The sequence below is a fragment of the Octopus bimaculoides genome, chromosome 11 (genome assembly GCF_001194135.2).
Source record: "Octopus bimaculoides isolate UCB-OBI-ISO-001 chromosome 11, ASM119413v2, whole genome shotgun sequence".
NCBI lineage: Eukaryota > Metazoa > Mollusca > Cephalopoda > Octopoda > Octopodidae > Octopus > Octopus bimaculoides.
In genome coordinates, this window is record NC_068991.1 from 35,076,659 (window position 1) to 35,098,343 (window position 21,685).

At 36.7% G+C, this 21,685-nt stretch overlaps 1 protein-coding gene across 1 annotated transcript in view; it reads left to right on the forward strand.

Moving 5' to 3' along the window:
• The window catches only part of LOC106876982 (HEAT repeat-containing protein 5B), a 153,988-nt gene that overhangs the window by 31,312 nt on the left and 100,991 nt on the right, over nucleotides 1-21,685 (forward strand). The window contains exon 3 of the mRNA XM_052971972.1: nucleotides 16,202-16,413. Coding sequence (XP_052827932.1) covers nucleotides 16,202-16,413 — 212 coding nt within the window. The remainder of the gene's footprint in view (nucleotides 1-16,201; nucleotides 16,414-21,685) is intronic.

Consider the following 21,685-nt stretch of genomic DNA (forward strand, 5'->3'; position numbering starts at 1 on the left):
GCACTATTTTGAGCGTGGCCGTTGCCAGTACCGCCTGACTGGCCCTCGTGCAGGTGACATGTAAAAGCACCCACTATACTCTCTGATGATGATGATTATGTTAAATTTTTGAAATGCAAATATGTGAATGAAAATTAGTTCAGACCTCTACATGGTAGCTACACCTGGTAGAAATAGCAGCCAAATCTCCCTCAAGACACCCTACTGTCTTAATCCGACAATTCTGCATATTATGTAGTTTGAATGAGAAACTGTAACTAAAGATTAAGATTATTAACCCTACAAAAAAGGTGAAAGAAGAGAGACAGCATAGTGAAAGTTTTGGCTGACTGTCATCCTGTACTCCCCTTGTTGCTAGCGAAATGGTATATGCCGGCTGTGTGAGCAACTGGTTGTTTTAATGGCGGATCAAAGAGGGAAATTCCATTAGAAAAAGTTTTAATCGATTTTCTTGGTAAGTATGGGGCTAGGAAAAAAATTACAAACCGCATTCCAATCTATGCACCCATCTGCACGTGTGCCATTTTTCATGCAAATTCACCCAGCCGTTTGGCTGTGAACCTTAAGACAAAGAATACAACGATCACCCATGTCCAATTTATATTATAGATTAGTAAATTTTTTCCCTTCTTTCTATATTTGAATTTTGTTGCAATTACATTTTTATGATGGACACCTCTTACTATTTACAATTTAACTGTTTTGTAGGAAGAAGTAGAACCTGTTGCAAACTAAAATTACTGAATCAGTATTAAAAACGACTTGTTCTGAGGAGTATAATGTCTGTATCAAAGTCTAAACTCATTAGCTTCTAGCCTGTATTTCATCACTTATTATTACAACCCTGAATTAGTATTATAAATATCATTTGATTTTGTCCAGAGCATAGAAATAAATGTATAATTATAGATATTTGTAGGGGCTGATGTGGGTCTATTTATCAGTTATTACTAAAGTTATCTGATCTCAGTGTGGGCATGAAGATAATTTAAACTGAAATAGCTGCAGAAGGAGAAATATACTTATGCAAGAGCGTGGGATGGGATATACTATATATACAATGAAGCAAATATTTACTGATTGAACAGAATTTATCATGCAACTATACTTCTTAAGCTTTCTTATAATGAGACATTGTTCTTATGTTAACTAATAAAGAAGTAAAAGTTATGAAATGAATTGGGGTGGGGAATGGGAGAGCAAGATAGCATGTGTGTGTGTGTGCACATAGACCCATCACTGATTTTGCTCATACTCTGCCTGCTAACAGAATGTTTTCTTTAACTTCTTTATACACTACAATGTTCATCAAGGAAGTTATCCACTTAAGAAAAAATACACTGTTTACTCTTGCTCTTCCTGCCACTTAATGCTTCTCATTTCATTCATCTGACAAATATTTTCCAAGTTCTAACAGGATGTCTACTCTTAAAAAGGTAAATGTCTAATTAATCTGGCATTTTACTTATCTCTCCAGTCCAGTATGTATGTATTGGGGTGGTTCTTAATTTTGGGCTTTTTGCTTGTTTATTTTATTTCTGATATCTTAAGGAAATAATGCTCTACCATATATATATATATATATATATATATTTGAAATTATTCCTTGGATGTATGTGTCCATATATTCTTGAAAATTTTGTTTCACTATAATTAGCTAAAATCCAAACTATTACATATTTATCTGTGTCATGTGTAATTGCTTGTGTGTATGTTTATACATTCACATACTTGTATCTATCTATATACAGGGGGAGAGAGAGAGAAAACACTATCATGATTTTAATTTTCATGTTGGTATGAGCAGACATGTTTGCAATACAGCATCTTTCCATGTGTTAATCGTCTATTATTTATAACCTAATGCTGTTAGATCCTGATTTTTTTAATTCATCATAATCTTTCTTGATCTCACTTTTTAAACAAATTCCTTTTATCATCAACTTATGTAAGCCAATGCAAGAGCCTCTATTTTCATTGTTGCTTGACCTAGTAGAAATAGCTGCCAATCTTTCCCACCCTATCATCTTGAAAAGGGACACTTTCAGTAATGTAGTCTTATCTGTCTATATATATATATATACACACACATACTAGCAGAGATATCCGGTGTTGCTTGGGATTGGGATTACAATGGCATAGTTTGTATATATATATATATATATATATATATATATATATATATATATATATATATATATATATTACAGTTATGTTGAAACAGGTGATACGGGAAAGTGTAGCATTGATGACAAAACATTTGTGGAGTAAATAATGGGGTTAATTCGATTAAGTGACATGTCACGTGTCTGTTTGGAGTATTCCAGGCCCTAACCTGTCATGGAAAATTGGAGGTGGGGGCGTAGGTAATTTTTGAATGCACCGTAAAGCTGTTAGTGGATATACTCTCCTTTGCGATGGTTGGCGCTGCGTCTAAGATGACTCATCGTCTGAAGTTTTGACACCTCCTTTGGGTTTGTTGCCCTAAATCACTCATAAAGTAAATTTGGAGGAACTGTGGTTGTTTATTTGTTGGTAACAGGGAAGCAATGAGGTGATAGACTTGCCCTTGAACTTTGAACATTGGCGTAAATCCATGTTCAACCATCTCCTTAGATGCACCAAATGATATCATTTGAAATACAGGGTTGTATTGTCTGATATTGTTCAGAAAATCCTTTGACTGGATGGAAGTGCCTTCCAGAAGATCTATAAGAGGTTGAAGAGGAGCTGGAAGTGCTGGCATCTTGCCTTACTGCCTGAGCAGCACATGCCATAAGTTTCATTTGGAAATTTTAAAGCTTTGAAGAAATGACAATTTGAGTTTAGCACACCAATTTGGACAAAATTATTTTTATAAAAATGGGATGGATCATATCTGAAAGCAGCTCCAGCAGTTGTGAACAATGAATTTGTACATAGTCTGTTACTGAGAGCTGTTCTATGGGACCTCTGTCTAATCATGAAAACGTTTTAATGATTCAGCATTAGGTACTGCAGCATGCCTTTGCTGATCTTGAGACTCCATTTGATGTGCTGCTACATGCATTTGCTGATCTTTGGAAAGTCTCTCACTTCTGTCTTGAGACTCCATTTGATGTGCTACTGCATGTGTTTGTTGATGTTGGGAATGTTACATTCCCCTTCTCTCTTGAGACTTCATTTGACGTGCTGCAGCATGCATTTGCTGATCTTGGTAAAATCTCATCTCTTTCTGTATTGAGACTCCGTCTGACGTGCTGCAGTATGCCTTTGCTGAACTTGGGAAAGTCTCATCTCCCTTCTCTGTGGAGGAGCTAGTTGTGCTGGCAATCTTACCTTACCACCTGAGCAGCACATGCCATTAGTTTCATTTGGAAATATTAAAGCTTTGCAGAAATGAGTTTAGCACACCAATTTGGACAAAATTATCATTTTTATAAGAATGGGATGGATCATATCTGAAAGCAACTCCAAGAGTTCAATGATGAGAGGAGTGGATTGAGAACCAAACTCTGAATGCCTCCCTGTACACTAAACTCATCACTAACTATTACCTTACAAACAGCACTATTGTATATGGCCTGTACTGCTTTCACAAGCCATTCATCTATCTTTAGCTTCCTCAGAGACTACCATATCACAGAGTGAGATACTCTGTTGAAGGCTTTCTCCAACTCAACAAATGCCAGGTACAACTGCTTATTCTTAGCTAAATACTTCTCTCGCAGTTGCATGACTATGAAAATAGCATCAGTAGTGCTTCTCTTCGGCACAAAACCAAACTGCATTTCATCTAGCCTAATTTTGTTCCTAATTAATTGTTTATAACTCTTTCTGTAACTTTCCTGACCTGGTCCAGCAATTTGATGCCTCTATAATTACTTCTATCTAAAGCATCTTCTTTACTTTTGTAACAGCTGACTATAATGTTGCTACACCAGTCACCTGGGATTATGCCTTCTTCAATAACCTGATTAACTATACAGGTGACTAGATCGTATTCTACTCTACCAGATATTTTAAACAGCTCACCAGTGACTCCTGATGGACCAATGGCTTTCCTTGTCTTCATATCTTTAACTGCCTTGTCTATCATACTGTTGCCAACTAGGATAGGAGATTCCCTTTCTCCTATTCATTCACCACATTTAATAACCTTTCATAGAAGCTCTTCCATGCCTTTTTCTTTTCAGAATTACTAAGTATAACCAAATCATTCTCCATCCATACACACTTCTCTCCCACAACGTCTCAATTCTCTCTGACACAATATCTAGCAATCCAGAACACCTCAAGTCTCTGATCTTCATGCTGTAAGACATTGGCAAACCTCTGCCTTTCTGCTTCTGCCCTTTCTAGAGAAACCTCATGTCTAGCTTTCCTTTTAGCTATCTGATATGGCTACCCCTATTTTTCCATTCTGTCCAAACCTGTCTTTTCTCTTTTATGGATGGCCATGTCGATCTCACTGTTCCACTACCTTTTCACCCTCGGTCTGACAAGAGCCTTGATCCAACCTCAGATTTGGTCTGTCATTTTCAGATTATCCTGTAAGAACTTCCAGTTGCTCTTTATGTCATATGTCTCTGTCTGTTCCTTCTAATAAATAAATGATAAATAAATTTATTAATCCAATTTACGTTGAATATTTTTTTTATTGATTACAATGAGTAAAGATTACAAAACAAATTTTTTTCAAAAATTGCATAGAAAAATTGGATTGAGCCCTTTGGCAGCTTGGTTGATTTGGGCAAGTTGGCAGGACATCAAAAAATAAATAGGTCAGTAATTATAAAACAAAAAAAAGGAAAAAAAAGAACATCTGTGTGGCACCTTGGGCAAGTCTTCTACTATAGCCTCGGGCTGACCAAAGCCTTGTGAGTGGATTTGGTAGATGGAAACTGAAAGAAACCTGTCGTGTATATATATGTGTGTGTTTGCGTGTCTATGTTTGTCCCCCCCAACATCGCTTGACAACTGATGTTAGTGTGTTTACATCCCCGTAACTTAGCAGTTCAGCAAAAGAAACTGATAGAATAAGTACTAGGCTTCCAACGATTAAGTCCTGAGGTCGATTTGCTCGACTAAAGGTGGTGCTCCAGCATGGCCGCAGTCAAATGACTGAAACAAGTAAAAGAGTAAAAGAGAGTAAAGAGTATGTTAATACTGTTATAAATAAAGCTTTTTTGACAAATTGACAAAAGGGCGTTTCAAAATTCAAGTCAGCAATACCTCTAAATTTCTGTTCTTTGAGCTTCTGTAATCTCCTTTTCCATATCAAGCTTATGTCTCTGGGTCCTTCTAGCCCTAAGTCTGAAGTTGCTAACCATTAACCTTTGTTGAGTTGTACATTCTTCACCTAGGAAGAACTTTGCATTCATGAGCGTCCACCTGTCCCTGTTTCTGGTGAAAATGTAGTCAGTCTGGCTAGTGTGTCCACCAGACTAGTAAATGATCAAATGGCTGGCAAGTTTCCTGAAGTTGGTATTGCAAACCAGTAAGTCATTTGCTTCAAAAAACTTCAACAGCCTTATTCCCTCCTCAGTTCTAGAACCAAAACCATAATCTCCATGCATGCTATGAAATCCATCTGAGTGCTTTCCAATATGACCAGTGAAGTCTCCAGCCTTGATGGTAATGTTGGTGTTTTTCATTGTTGAGCTAATCTATGGAGGGATTCTTAGAAATGGTGCTTCTGAACATCTGCTGACATGTGGAGCATATGCAGAGATAAATGACACATTAAACAAGACTATTCTTAGCTTAATATTCCTATTGCACACCCTAACTCAGTCACCTTATCCACCCATTTCTCTGTCTGAAGTATACCTACACCCATCTCATAATTTTTATTTATGTTCCTTGCCCACAAGCAGTCTAGTAGAGGTTCACCTCTATCATTCCTTTTGCACACAGCACACATTTGCATGCTTCTGCCCAAGTATTTCAACAATCTCATCAGACCTACTTTTTATTGTGCCAATGTTTGTGGTAGCTCTAAGCTTGTGGACCTGGGAAGCATGTGAGGATGGTAGTTGGGGAGTGGGGATGTTTTTATTAAGCTACCAAGTAGTTTTTAACAATGCAGAAGGAGCTGAGCATGCCATGATAATATATACTTATAAATTATCAGTAGTAAATAATGTTTAGTGTCATCATAAAAAAACAAACTATGCCATAATTTGTCTCTTTGTGGACGTACTTTGATTAATCTACTACAATACACAGATACATATATAACTTCAGCAGTTTTTTTTTTTATACTACATATCTTTAAAGTAATCAAAACTCTGTCATGTGAATGATTGTTATCATGAGTTTAACAAACAATGGTATTATTTTTTAAACTTATTCTAAGTTTGTATTCTTTAGTATGTCAATCTTGTTAGGCCATCTTGCATAGATTTTTTGACAGTCTTGAGAGCAGAATGATTAATGTAGTTGATCTGAACTAGATTATTTCTAAAATGTATCTCTCTGAATCGATGGAATAAATCTTTTGCAAATATTCTATTACATGACCTTTTCTAAATTGCATTCCTCTCTTCCCTCTTCTGTCTTTTTTCTCCCTCTTTTATTCTTTCCTTACTCCCCTATTCTGTATCTTTTGCTTTCTGATTCTGCCTTTTGTCTTCCTCTTTCTCTCCTTTCTAGCTATCCTGTTCTTTTTATATTCTATTTCGTTTTTGTTACCTTTTTCCTTCTCCTCTTTGTCTCTTGTAGCCTTCTGTCTTTCACCTCTTTCTCTTTATTTTCTGACACTCTTTATCTTTTCTTTCTCTCCTTACTCTTTTTTACATAAACCTCAGTTCTCCTCTCTCAGTGCTTGCAGTATTATAAGAGTTGTATTTTATTACAAAATTGTGTGGCATAGACACAGAAAAATGTCTTTATTTATCACTATTAATTTTTTATATTTTCCAGTTATACAATGTTTTGTATATCAAGAAAATGAGGGATTTTGCTGTTTTGTATTGGTAATAAAAGGAAATAATTTCATTAGTGTAATTGATAATTTCATCTCTTTCCCCTCACAGGGATAATTTATGTCAAGTCTTTCTAAAATAGACAGGAAACATTCCAAATAAATCTATAGTAACTTCTGAAACATTAATTTTAGGTTATGTGATGTAAAAAAAAAAAAAAAGAACTATTGACAAATTTGTTTGTTCCATTTCATTCCTCAAATACATACTGATTTTCATTGTGTGGTAGAATTTGAAGCCAAATTTATTTTGTTGTCAATTAAATAATCTGAAATTAAGACCCTTTGTGAGGTACCTTGGCAATGTCTTCTACCTCAGATTGATGAATACCTTGAAGGTAGAATTTGGTAAACAGAAACTGTGTGAAAGCTTGTCATATATATCATTATCATTTAATGTCATAGGCATTACTGGATGGATATGGAGTTCACTTCGTAGCTATGTGCTTTTGAGTTCTATCTCATTGCATGGCATTTTGGGAAAATGCTTTCTACTATATCTCCAGGCTGACTAATGGCTTGTGACTGGAATTGGTAAACAGAAACTGTATGGAAGTCCATTGTGTGTGTGTGTATGCTTACAGTGTGTCTTTTTATGAAATTGTTTAACCAAGAAAAATAGTGACATTATGTTGACATTATCTATGTACAAATCATTCTCTATCTCTGTAATTTCAAAGACATGTTATAGAAATTCCCATACTTCAAAACAGGTAAAGGTTGGCAACAGGAAGAGCATCTGGCCATAAAACAATGCATCAATAACAAGTCTTTGACCAATGCTGGCATGGGAAATTGGATGTAAACCAAGTTAATGCATGTGTCTGTTGACAGAGTAGATCAGCAAAGGATGTAAACATTCACACTTTCTGAATAAAGTCTTTTGTGATACTTGTTTTGCACTGAACTACAAACATGCTTATGTCAGAAGGTAGTGGGTTCTTGTGTATAGTGAAATGTGGTGAACCAGTGATTGACCTGTACTCTATGATACTATTGTTCATCAATTGCAATAAATGCTAAGGTATTTTGTTTGGCACCTTAGTATTTCTGTGAACCTGTTGCTATTAGATAATAATAATAATAATAATAATTATTATTATTTTAAAGTGAACAACTATAATGAATTAGAGTGGGAAATACAGAGGTTATGAGCAATAGAAAAAGTGAACGTGAAAGCAATGGTTATTGGTGTACTTGGAAGCATCAGTACTTAACTACCAACATGGCTCAAAAAGATTGGAATGAATGTAAAGATGGAATACCTATAAAAAAATCATCATTGCTTGGAACTGCAAGAGTACTCTGCAGGATTCTTGAAGCATGATCAATAAACAAATGTCTCCTTAGTCTGCTGGCTGTGGGCAGCTGGCACTTTCCATCATACCCAGTAAAATAAAGTTGAGATTTTTCATGATATAATAATGATTTCAAATTTTGGCACAAGGCCAGCAATTTCAGGGGAGGGGGTAAGTTGATTACACCAACCTCAGTGTTTAACTGGTACTTATTTCATTGATCCCAAAAGGTTGAAAGACAATGTCAACCTCAGTGGAATTAGAATTCAGAACGTGAAGATGGATAAAATACCATTAAGAATTTTGCCCGGAATATTAACTATTCTGCCAGCTTGTTGCCTTGTGACATAATAATAACAATAATAATAATGGATTCTCCCGTCGAAGACAACATGAGTGTTCAGCTTCTGCTAAATGACTTGCACAAATGATTTGTTTATAGTGATCAAATGTCTGTCGTACATTAGCTCACTCCCTCCATCAAATCAACATTGCCTGAACAGGTGCATGGTGCACCAAGCATCAGGCGTTGAAATGATCACAGAGCAATGTGAGATGAATTGGAAATCTAGGAATTGGAAATCTAATCTCGTGACCATGAGTGCAACACCCTAACCACTAATAATAATAATCCTTTCTACTATAGGCACAAGGCCTGAAATTTTGGGAGAATTTTGGGTCAGTTACATTGACCCCAGTATTTCACTGGTACTTAATTTATCAACCCTGAAAGGATGAAAGGCGAAATCGACCTCGGTGAAATTTGAACTCAGAACATAACAACGGGCAAAATACTGTTAAGCATTTCAACCAGCATGCTAACGATTCTACCAGTTTGCCGCCTTAATAATAATAATAGTAACAATAATAATAATAATAATAATAATTATTATTATTATTATTATTATTATTATTATTATTATTATTATTATTCTGAGTTCAAATTCTGCCAAAGTAGACTTTTCCTTTCATCCTTTCGGGGTTGATAAATTGAGGGCCAGTGAAACACTGGGGTTGATGTAATTGACTAGTCCCCTCCCAAATTTTAGGCCTTGTGCCTATAGTAGAAAAAACTATTATCATTATTTTAACTCCACTTTTGTTGGAAGTCCTGGAGTCTTGTATGAATTGTGGGCTTGCTACAGTACCATGCTATCTATTATCAATTATTTAATTCTTTCCTGATGATTCTGGCTGTGCCAAGGAGACAAACTTTTTGTTGCAATCTTACTGGACACTATTTCTATTTCCTTTATATTCTTCTTAATAGCTTCTGATACTGTGCCCAAGACCCCAACAGTAATTGGCACTATCTTTTTTCATTTTTCACAGTCAAGCTATCTCTTACCAGACATTCTATTCCAATTTCTTTTATATTTCTCTTAATATCTTTAGATATTGTGTTGTTATTCTTCAATAGTTTTTTTTTTATCATATGCTTTCACTGCACTACTGAGCACAGCTCTGTGTGCCTTGGGTATTTACTGTGGTTTGTTTTGATGTTGTTATTTTCATTGTATTGAAAGTGCTTTGTATAGGATGTGTGCAGTGCCTAGTAATGCTATTTTCTGCATGATATGTATATTTATAAGTCTTAGTGTTTTGGTTATGTATTTGTATATTTTTTAATCATACCTAATGCACCTATTATTATAAAAGTTGGTTCAGTTTTTTAGGCTCCACATTCAGATTATCTCTATTAACAAATCTTTGTATTTTGAGAGTTTCTCCATTTCTTTTAGAGATACATTATCATCCGTTTGGACTGATACAAGTTTTATTAGAAGGCATTTTGTTCTTGATCTCTGACAACTATATCTGGTCTATTAGCCTTGATCTCTCTGTGTACTGACATATCCCAGATTATAGTTGCTTTGTCATTTTCTGAGACCTTTTCTAGGAAATGCCTACACCATCTTTTTTCTCTTTGTCATTCCATAGTGTTGGTACAGCTTCCAGTGTATATAGGTCCCAACTCTGTTATCAATATGGGTTCAAGGTTATAAATTGTAGGAAGGAATATAGTTGATTACTCTCTAGTAGAATGAAAGGCAAAATTAACTCAAGCTGGCTTTGAACTAAGAACATAAATGAATTTTAAGATAATTAAACACCACTAGAAATTTTATTGAGTATGATTCCAATTCTCCCATCTACTGTTCTTATGTGAATAATAACAACAATAATAATGATTTTTTTTTCCCCCACATAAATATAAAACATGATAGAGCAGTGATGGTAGCTTATCAAGCACCTTACCTGAAATTTGGTAAGGAAAGGGATATGAGAAATCATGACACGTTTTCCTTTTTAACATGTATTATTATAATGTATAATATAAATTGTATTATGTATAAACTTGTAATTCAGACTACATAACAATTATTATATGACTTGATCACACCAATTTATGTTAGAAAGAGCAGTGACTTTAGGAGTTAGTGTTTTGGCATCCAAACTGTGTGACCTGCCCAGTACAGTTGTAATTGCTTCAAAATTGTGTGGATGCTGAACAGTTCAGTATGAGAGAGTGCCTCTGTGTTATGAATCCTGACTTGCTATCCTAATGCCAAAACTTTTTCTCAGATGGGCAGTATAGTAGCAGTTCAGCTTCCTTGGATGTCATTGGCAGACAGTCCATAGAACAATGGGGTGAGAACTATGACTTAGTAAACCTTGATCGTTGTCTCTGCAGTGATGCTCTTCTGTCCCACCTATTCTTGTGAAGTCTTTTGAATGTGGCACTGTCCTTAGCAAGTTTGGTATTCATTTTGTCATTATTGATGGCAGTTAAGGAGAGCATACCTTCCAGATAGGTTAACTTGTCTACCGCATTCAGCTGTTATCCATTGATGATGGTTGGGTTCAACATATGTCTTTCTTGGAGCTGCCTGATGCATCACTTCAGTGTTTTTTGTACTGATTGTCAGGCTGAAATTTTTAGACATCAGAAAACTTCTCAACACTGTATTGCATATCAACCTTTGAGACAATGTTGAGAGCACAGTCTTTGGCATACAAAGTCATTGAAACTTTGGTTTTTGTTGAAAGACTCCTGAGATTTAAGCCTGAGCATCAGTGTGGTATCTACTGTAAAAACCCATGTAATTTGCGCACCTGTATAATTTACGCAGGTGATTTTCAGGATAAAAATTGTTACAAAAAGCTTTTACTAGTGTAAAATTTGCACCCAAAATTTTTCAGAATTGCCAATATGGCCAGGGGAAAAAGGTTTTCAATTTAGTTGTATTTAGCATAATTTCACTTACTTATGATTAGATTTTATGAAATTTTCATTAAATAAAAATAATTTAAAAGGTATCACATTGAAAGCTATTAAATTATGAAGTGTTTGTGTTATTTATAATAAACTTTATTTTACATTTCTTGCCCACAAGAGGTTATGTCCGATCTTTAGCATACTTCTGTATGTCTTCTCAAATCACAATCACAGGAAAAGTTTTTGATAATTCTTATCAACAAAAACAAAGCTGATAAATACACACAAGTATTGCAAAATAAGTTGAATTACCAATAAACACCAGCTTGGATGACACTTTACTCAACCGACAGAAGAATGTGACTGATCAAACTGATTATGTAAAAAGAATTCTGATTGGTCGAAAGCGTCTTCTTGTCTCAAGCTCTGATCTTCTGCCTATTCTTATCAGAGCCTTTGATACAGAGTATTGCAATTTTAATCCCTTTCACACTTACAAAATGTCAAGCAAACTTAAAAATTTATCATTACTGTTTTAGCTGGGCGACCAAATTGATAGTTTGTTAACCTGCTAAAATAAACATTAAAAATCAAAAGGAGAAAATAAACAGTTTTGCAACTTTAACTCAGTTTTTACTGAATAAGAGAGGTGCGAATTTTAAGAAGCTACTTGTCAGAATATACACATCTATGAGAAGACATAAACAAGAATAGCAAAAATCTACTACACCAAAAGAACTGCTAATACATACATTACAAGTGTTCTATGAAAAGAACATAAAATTGCTGCATAATTCAACATGAATGTGAAACAACATTAAACATCGTATAAGGTAAATGAAGGTTTCTGTAGTGATGCTGAGTCATATTCACTTAGTGAGTTTACGTGCGCAAGGATGAATTATGATGTTGTTGTTGTCGACATTAGATGTAGAAAGAGCTGATAGCGGTGATATTGGTGGTGAGGAATTTCATTGTGTCATAATGTGGAGAAAGCGAACAAATGCAAGCTAGACTCTCTAAGTGGAGAAAAACTGATCAATTGAAGGAAATTGCTGGGCTCCATAGCGATAGGTAGCAACTCCAATCAATGTAAAATATGGCCCGGACCGTGATTATCAGCATGACCGTCAAACTTCAAAAAGTTTGTAAAAACCTATTCTGACATTAAATGAGTTAACTTCTTGTATGTCATTTTTCAACAAAAGAAATTTCTAAAAAAATTCTGGAAACGATCTATTGATGTAATTTACGCACCCCCATCCCACTAAAATTCATTTTTATTTTTGTTTTTGTGAAAAAATGTGCATAAATTACATGGGTTTCTATGATAATTCCAATATTAATATTTGTATCTTTAAAAGGCATCTGTAAGCGTAACTGAAAATATGAGACTGAACAGGGTAGGAGCAAGGACATAAGCCTATTTCACTTTATTGGAGAGAGAGAATGGTTTTGATATCTTTGTTGCTTTGAAATCTGACCAGTATACCATCGTGTATCTATTGTGATGAATTTTTGGGGGGGATATCCACACTTTGCCATGATTCTTCAACATCTTTCTGTTGCCTGCAAATGAAAAGTAGGGTATTATATGATGTTTGCCACAAGTCTTATGGTATTCTTTGTGCTTGTTAAAATGAATGAAGGTTGTATCCTTGAAATCCTGAAGAACAATCACTTTCTTATAGTCTTATATAATCTCATTCTTGCTTTCACATTCTTATAGTTGTCAAGCAGAGAACTATTTGTCAATTTAGAACTATTTTGTCAATTTGCCCACACCCAAAACTCTTTAAGACCTGAGCACAAGATATCTAAGTGACAACTAAAATGCGTAAGAAATACTTGTTAATAGACAATCATGAGATATTCTTGTTTAGTTTTCTAGTTTTGGTCATTGACTAGTGGTCACACAAAGGGAGTGCTTTCAAAAGTTGGGTAAATCAATTTACTTTTATTTTTATCGAAAAACGAGTTTAGTTTCAGGACTTCTTACTTACAAGAAAACTTTGGACTGAATTGACAAGTAGTTGGCAACTATAAGATTGTGGAGGCAAGCTAGTTGTGGTCAAAAAGGAGAATTTGAGATGGTCTTTGTTGTTAGAGCAAAATGAAAGCAGACAGCAAATGTGGTTTTTATTTGCAACTGTGCTGCATGTAAAGTTACCTTACTTGAAGCGAGTGGTAGATAGTGGAGGTTCACAAAGTTAGTTAGAGATCCTTTTGTCAAAATCAGAAAACCAAGCTGGAATTTGGAATGAATTTGCAGAGTAAGCAGGCAGTGTAGGTATCTTTTACTTGCCTGGCAGTCATTTTACCTCTTGGTATGAATGTTGGATATTTAATAATTCAGGAGGCTGAAAGTTTAATTGACCTGTGCAAGATTTGACCACTGAGCTGCAACTAGCTGTCGAAAGGTATTTTATCCAACACTCTGCTACCTCCCACCTTCATCCACATATAATAATGAGTAATGTGTATTCATTCGCTATTGCAGTAAGAAATTGATATAAAAGTAGAAGACTATGAGACACTGTAAATTTTTCAATGTTTTCCAAATAACAATATTTTTGTAAAATTAGTATAATCTTTAATTACATTTCCATAAACCATTCAGTGTACCAGTAAAAAAAATGTTATTGGTAAAACTGCTGTCATCTGTGTCATCATATATCATTGTGTCCTATTTTTGATTGGTGGCTATTGGCCTTCACCTGGCTGTGAAAAGTTTTTTAATTTTTAATATCTTGAGTCTGAAGATGAATAATGTTTTAGCATTTATCACTTTGGAAATAATAAAGCCAGTTTTGATAGGTTAACATATATTTAAAAAATAGCAACTTTCAAACTTTCTTGGTTATTATAATATTTAAACGACTGAAATTATCTCTCACTCCATTTTCATCTCTTTCTCCCTCTTCCTTTCCCCCACTTTCTTTTTACACATATTTGCAACAAAACTGAAAATATGTTAAAAATGTGAAGAATTTCCCTCTCATGAAACTAACAGCATGATACATCTTTTGGTTTGTATTTTTAATATAGTGACTTAGTGGTGTACATAATCAATACTTGCATGCAAGAAAAAATGTCTATTGTATGAAGGTTGGCTGAAAAGTTCATAAGCTGACCAAGATACTCTCATGGAATGTAACCAAATGAGGTTTATTTTTCAATATAGTCCCTGTTGCAGTCCACACTCTTCTTCCATTGATGTTACAGCACTTGGATCCTGTTGGTGGAAAAGTTTTCATCCTGTTGGTCAAAAATGTCATTAACAGCAGATATGATGTCATCATCACTGCAATACTGGTTCCCAGCCAAGTGTTTTTTTCATGTTGGGGAACAGATGGTAGTCAGATGGGGCCAAATCAGGAGAATAGGGTGAGTGATGAACCAGATCAAAACCACAGTCGTGCACAGCAGCTATTGAAAACAAGGACTTGTGTGCTGGAGCCTTGTCCTGTTGAAACAAGACACCTCTCATTGGATTTTTGGGGTATTTTGTCATTGACAGTCTTTCATAACTGCAAGTCAGCATAATACTGCCCATTGATGGTATGGTCCTCTTGAAGATAGTCAATAAACACAATGCTTTTTGCATCCCAAAAAACTGAGGCCATCACTTTCCCTGAAGTTCAAACAACCATGGCCCTCTTTGGAGCAAGTGAAGAGGGTTGTTTCCACTGCATAACTTGTCACTTTGTCTCTAGTTCAAAGTGATGAATCCAACACTTATTGTGGGTTAGGAAATCTTTAAGGAAACCAGCTGGACCTGCTTCAAACAATGTCAGATTCATTGTACAGAATATTCTCAACTCTCTTACGGGATATACTAATAGTATTGGTTGTTTTATTTATAGTCAGTTGCTTGTCATCCACCCCTATGTATTGAATGTGGTCAATGTTTTCCTTGGTGGTAGCAGTTGCAGGATGTCCATCTTCATCTTCATGATTCTCCTTTTCCCTCCTAAATTCAGCTGCCCATTTTTACACTGTTGATAAAGCTGGAGCATCATCCTCTAACATAGCAACCATTTCAGCATGAATGTCGTTGTGCGGTGGGTTATACCCTTTTTCTGCAGGTATTTGGTAAGACCATGATGCAAAATTTTGTCCATTTTTTAAAGAAAAGTTGCTACAACATACTTTTGAAATCTTCTTTGAATAATCAGATATCAGTTTAACTAGAAAGAAACGATGTAATAAGAAGAGTTGAAATTAATGCATGTAAGATTTCACGGCTCTAGCATCACTCCTTCTTAGTCATCCTATGAACTTTTCAGCCCATCCTTGTCACACAATGAAGTAGTTAAGTTGGGTTAAGGTATGGAACTTATAATTATGTAGATATGATTTCAAACCTTTCAATAACTATTATGTTATTCCTCTGACCAAGATATGTAACACTGTGTACTACAATCTACTAAGTTAAGAAACAGGCTCTTTCTTACTTTGCAGTAAAATTGCAAGTAGAGAAATCTGTTAATGACTTTCCAAATTACATTAGTAAAAATGTCTTCAACCAGGAATAAAGTTAGATTCCATTTGTTTGCAAGCTTCCAAGAATTCTGTGCCATTGTATAGTTTCAGGGAAAAGAATGGATAAGGTAATAACCTATGTAATGGTACTTAGTACATCTTCAAAATAATACTAAATCTCAATAGAAGTCGCTATGTATCTAATGTTATTTCTTTTCAATTCTGTTTCAGTCGGACATCAAAGAAAGCCAAAAGAAACTAGTTGAACAGTTAACCAATCAGATCAGTGAATCTCCTGGCCCTCCCACCCGAAAACTCATAGCCAGATGTTTGGCTACCTTATTCAGTGTCGGTGATACATTCGATTTGTTTGAAACAATTAACAAATGCAATGATATCATTAAAAACAAAGATGATTCTCCAAGTTACCTTCCTACACGGCTGTAAGTAATTCTCTTTTGTCCTAAAGTTATGTAACTGTCAAAATATATAATGCTTATTGATTCTTTTTCATGTAAAAACTCTGTGTGTGTTTGTAAAATATAAACACTTGTGAAAATGGCAAGCTCACTAGTTAAAATACCATGCAGTATTTTGCTATGTCTCTTTACCTTCTTAATTCAAATCCTTCCAGGTTGACTTTGCTTTTCATCATCATCATTCATCATCCATTGTCCATTGCTGGTATGGGTTGGACAGTTTGACCAGAGCTGGCAAGCTGGAGAGCTGCATCAGGCTCCAATCTGATTTGGCATAGTTTCTACAGCCGGATGCCCTTCTTAATGCCAACCTCTTTACGGAGTGTGTTGGGTGCTTTTACATGGCACCGCATGAGCACTTTTAGATGGCACTGGCACAGGACTCTTGTTGGCCAATCCTCTTCACCAGGGTTCTTAACACTTCTGCTGTAGACTATATCCCTTTCTCATAATTTTTGACCTTGTGCTAGTGTTAACAATCGTCATATTGTATAGAAATATTATTTCGTTAGCAATTTTTGTTTTTGTCCTCTGCATTTACAAGACATATTCTGCCACTTTTCTTTCTTTCTTTATTATAAACCACTGCTGTTGGGTTTGTACCAAATATTTTATTTCTCTCTCTGAATTGCACTAGTAGATTAGTTCCTAGTAATCTCGGTGACTATCTGCTTAAACTTACAATATGGATTTGTGTATCTCATTGTCAGTAATAGCTGGAGATAATTCTAAATATAATATAATACTGATATACTAAGAAAAATCTGTAAGTATTAGTATTTTGCATTAACTTAAATTTTATGACTTAATCAAGGGAATCATTGTGTTTAATGGTTTATGTATTTTCTATTTTTACTGAATGGTAAATTGAAATTTGAAATTAGACAAGTATGAAAGTTGAATAAAGAGAAAAGGTATTTTGGTGGAATAGAATGAAACCAAAATATATAGATAACTAAAAAAAAAAAAGATTTACATTGTATTAGTCAAAATAATAAAGTAAAGAAGAAAAAGAGAATATAATTGATAAAATTCTGCTGAATCATTTATAGTCATCATCATATGTTCATGTTCCAAACTTTTATGGGTTAGGCAGTTTGAAAGGATCCAATAGGTTCAAGGATTGCAATCCTTGAACCTATTGGATCCTTTGGCATGGTTTCTCCAGCTGAATGACTTTCCTAATGCCAAACAGTTTACAATATGTACTGGGTGCCTCTTTCATGCTACCAGTACTAGTGAAGGTACCATGCAGCTTGTAAGATTATGAACTGAGAGAGATGTGGCTTTATGTTAGGAGATGATGGGTTAAAATATGTGAGAAGGGTCCAGATCAGAACAGGTTTCTTGCTGTAAAAAGAACTACACTGTTATTTATATTTTAGAGTGGAAGACAGGATGATTGGGGTCAAACTGAGAAGAGATAAAAATAGTGAGGATGTGGTGTCTGAGTGAACCCTCAAGGTACAAGGTTTATAGAAGTAGGTGTGGACAGAAAAATGAAAACTGAAGTAGGTGAGTAGAGGTTGCAAGAGTGTATGGGAAATTTGTGAGAGAGTGAATATAATGATGAAGAGGTTGCTGTAGTGAATGGTGAATAAGGGGTGAGTAGGGAGTGACCAATGATGCAGGGATGTGAAGAGCAGCAAAATAGTAATGAGGATATAGTAGACATTGGAAGGATCAGAGAGAGAGATTGTGTTTGGTTGGGTAGGTTGCCAGTATGTAGATGGAAGAGAGGCAGGCATAGTGCATGGAGAAAGAGAGAGCTATAGGGTGATATAAAATCTCCTTTCTTATACCGGAAATTCCTCCTTTTATACCAATGATTCTGTTCAAGGCTCTGCTCCTGCACCAACACCAATACGGATAACCTCTCCTCTGTACCGGAAAACTGAATTTAATCTTTGACCCGTTTATGTTTGCAGTAATAACACATATTAAAAACATTTGTACTACACTCACTCACAATAGGGGTAACAATTTTTCTAACGTGATTGAATGCCAGTGGATTAAAGCAAGTCCAACCCTTATGACATGTCTATTACCAAACACTCATTGAAACCTTTTCAAATGCCAAATAGCATCCCCTCTTCCCCTGTCCTTTTCTAAGTTTTCAGAATTGGCACTGTCAGTGTAAGCATGTTGAAAGGTAGGTCTGGTGAGATTGTTGAGATACTTGAATGGAGGCATGTTGATGCATGTTGCTTTCAAGAGGTAAGGTGGAGGGGAGCCTCAGCCAGGTTCCTTACAGACAAGACACATAGGTATAAACTCTTCTGTGAAGGTGATGGAGTAGGTGGTGTGGGCATATTTCTTGCAGAGAAAGGGGTTGATAAGGTCATAGAAGAAGCCAAAGTGTGCGATAGAGTACTTAAGCCCAGGCTAGTTTTGCAGAATAGTGCTGCAACAATTATTTCTGCTTATGCCTCCCCCCCCCCAGCAGGTCTACCAAATGAAGAAAAGGACTGCTTTTATGATATCCTTCTGCAAGATATGAATCACTTGCATTGTGAAATCATTGTCGTGGTAGATACTGGTGTCATGCAACTGGCACCAGAGCTTGCGGAATTCAAAAGCACCCATTACACTCTCAGAGTGGTTGGCATTAGGAAGGGCATCCACCCCTAGAAACCGTGCCAAATCAGACGGGAGTCTTGTGCATCCCCTCAGATTACTAACCCTGGTCAAACCATCCAATCCATGCCAGCACGGACAATGGACATTATATGATGATGATGCTTCATATGTCCATATCAGTGTAGTCTTCTTATACACTACATCTAATTCTGCCTATGCCCAGTCTTTCATGCATGCCTGTGTTGCACATTGCCTGTACTGGTGCCATGTAAAAAGCACTCAGTCTACTCTGCAGAGTGGTTGGTGTTAAGAAAGGCATCCAGCCGTAAAACTATGCCAAAATAGACAGTGAAGCATGGTGCAGCTCCTGTCAAACCATCCAACCCATTCCAGCATGGAAAGCGGATGTTAAATGATGATGATGATGATGATGATGATTGATGCAGAATGAACTTGTATTACGTGGATTGAGGATTTGTTATATATAGCAGCTTACTGAAGAGTTATGAGCTTTTACTTTGTCACCTGACTTAGCATATTAACTCCACATGTTTCAGTAAATTTTTTGCAGTCTTTCAAGTGAGGACTACTTTTTTGCAAAGGATAGTGTCTTTCATTAAAGGTGGAATGACTATATTTTAACTGTTTATGTGGTTAGGTTTTACCCAAGCTGGTATGCTATATCATCATCATCATCATCATCATCGTTTAACGTCCGCTTTCCATGCTAGCATGGGTTGGACGATTTGACTGAGGACTGGTGAACCAGATGGCTACACCAGGCTCCAATCTGATTTGGCAGAGTTTCTACAGCTGGATGCCCTTCCTAACGTCAACCACTCAGAGAGTGTAGGAGGTGCTTTTACATGCCACCCGCATGAAGGCTGGTCAGGAGGTACTGGCAACGGCCAAGCTCGAAATGGCGTATTTTACGTGCCACTTGCACAGGAGCCAGTCCAGCGGGACTGGCAACGAACTCATTCGAATGTCTTCTCACGTGCCACTGCCACAAGTGCCAGGAAGGTGACGTTGGTAACAGTCATGTTCAAATGGTGCTATTTATGTGCCACTGGCACAAAGCCAGACAGCTGGTGCTCTGGCAACGATCACGCTAGGATGGTGCTCTTAGTGATTTACTGGTACTGGTGTCATCACGATTTTGCTTTCGCTTGCCGCAACAGGTCTTCGCAAGCCGAGTTTAGTGTTCAATGAAGACGTTGGCATGGGTGCCAGTCTACAAATTTAGTTCGATTTCGATTTCACTTGGTTCAACAGGTCTTCGCAAGCGGAGTTTAGTTTCCATAGAAAGAATGTTACGCATAAGTGGGCTGGCTACATCCCTGGCAGAGGCCTTGGATTGTGGTCTCACTTGGCTTGCCGGGTCTTCTAACGTACAGCATATTTCCAAAGGTCTCTGTCAGAAGTCATTGCCTCGGTGATGCCTAAAGTTCAGAGGTCGTGCTTCACCACCTCATCCCAGGTCTTCCTGGGCCTGCCTCTTCCACGGGGTTCCCTCAGCCGCTAGAGTGTAGCACTTCTTCACACAGCTATCCTCATCCATTCTCGCCACATGTCCATATCAGCACAATCATCTCTCTTACACACCACAATTGATGCTTCTTAGGTCTAATTTTTCTCTCAAGATACTTACACTCTGTCAGGTATGCACACTGACATCACTCATCCATTGGTGCATACTGGCTTCATTCCTTGTGAGCTTACGCATGTCCTCAGCAGTCAAGGCTCATGTTTCACTGCCATGTAACATGGCTGTTCGTACACATGCGTCATACAGTCTGCCTTTTACTCTGAGTGAGAGGCCCTTTGTCGCCAGCAGAGGTAAGAGCTCTCTGAACTTTGCCCAGGCTATTCTTATTCTAGCAGCTACACTTTCAGTGCACCCACCCCAACTACTAATTTGGTCACCCAGATAGCGGAAGCTATCAACTACCTCTAGTTTTTCTCCCTGGAATGAAACAGAAGTTGTTTCCTGTTTGTTTACAGTGTTTATTGCACATGAACATCTGGCACATAAAAAAACTAACTTCCTAGTTAACATGCCTTTGATATTGCTGCACCTCTTATGTGTCCATAGCTTGCATTGGGTACATCTTATAGAAGGGGTTTGTGTTTTGTCTACCTTCCTACTTATTAGAACTTTGGTTTTAGGTAAGTTGAACCTAAGGCCCTTCGATTCTAGTCCCTGCTTCCACACCTGAAACTTATTCTCTAGTTCTGATAGAGATTCAGCAATTAGTGCAAGGTCATCAGCATAGAGGAGCTCCTAGGGGCATCATGTCTTGAATTCCTCTGTTATCGCCTGGAGGACTATGATAAATAGGAGGGGGCTAAGGACAGAACCTTGGTGGACCCCTACCTCTACCCGGAATTCATTACTGTACTCATTTCCAACCCTCACCTTACTGGCAGCGCCTTTGTACATGGCTCACACAGCTCTCACTAACCATTCTTCTATCCCAAGTTTCCTCATTGACCACCAGATAAGGGATCGGGGGACCCTGTCAAAGGCTTTCTCCATGTCAACGAAAGCCAGCTACAGAGGTTTATCCTTGGCTAGGTATTTCTCCTGCAGCTGTCTTACCAGAAATATAGCATCAGTGGTGCTTTTCCCTGGCACGAACCCAAACTGCATCTC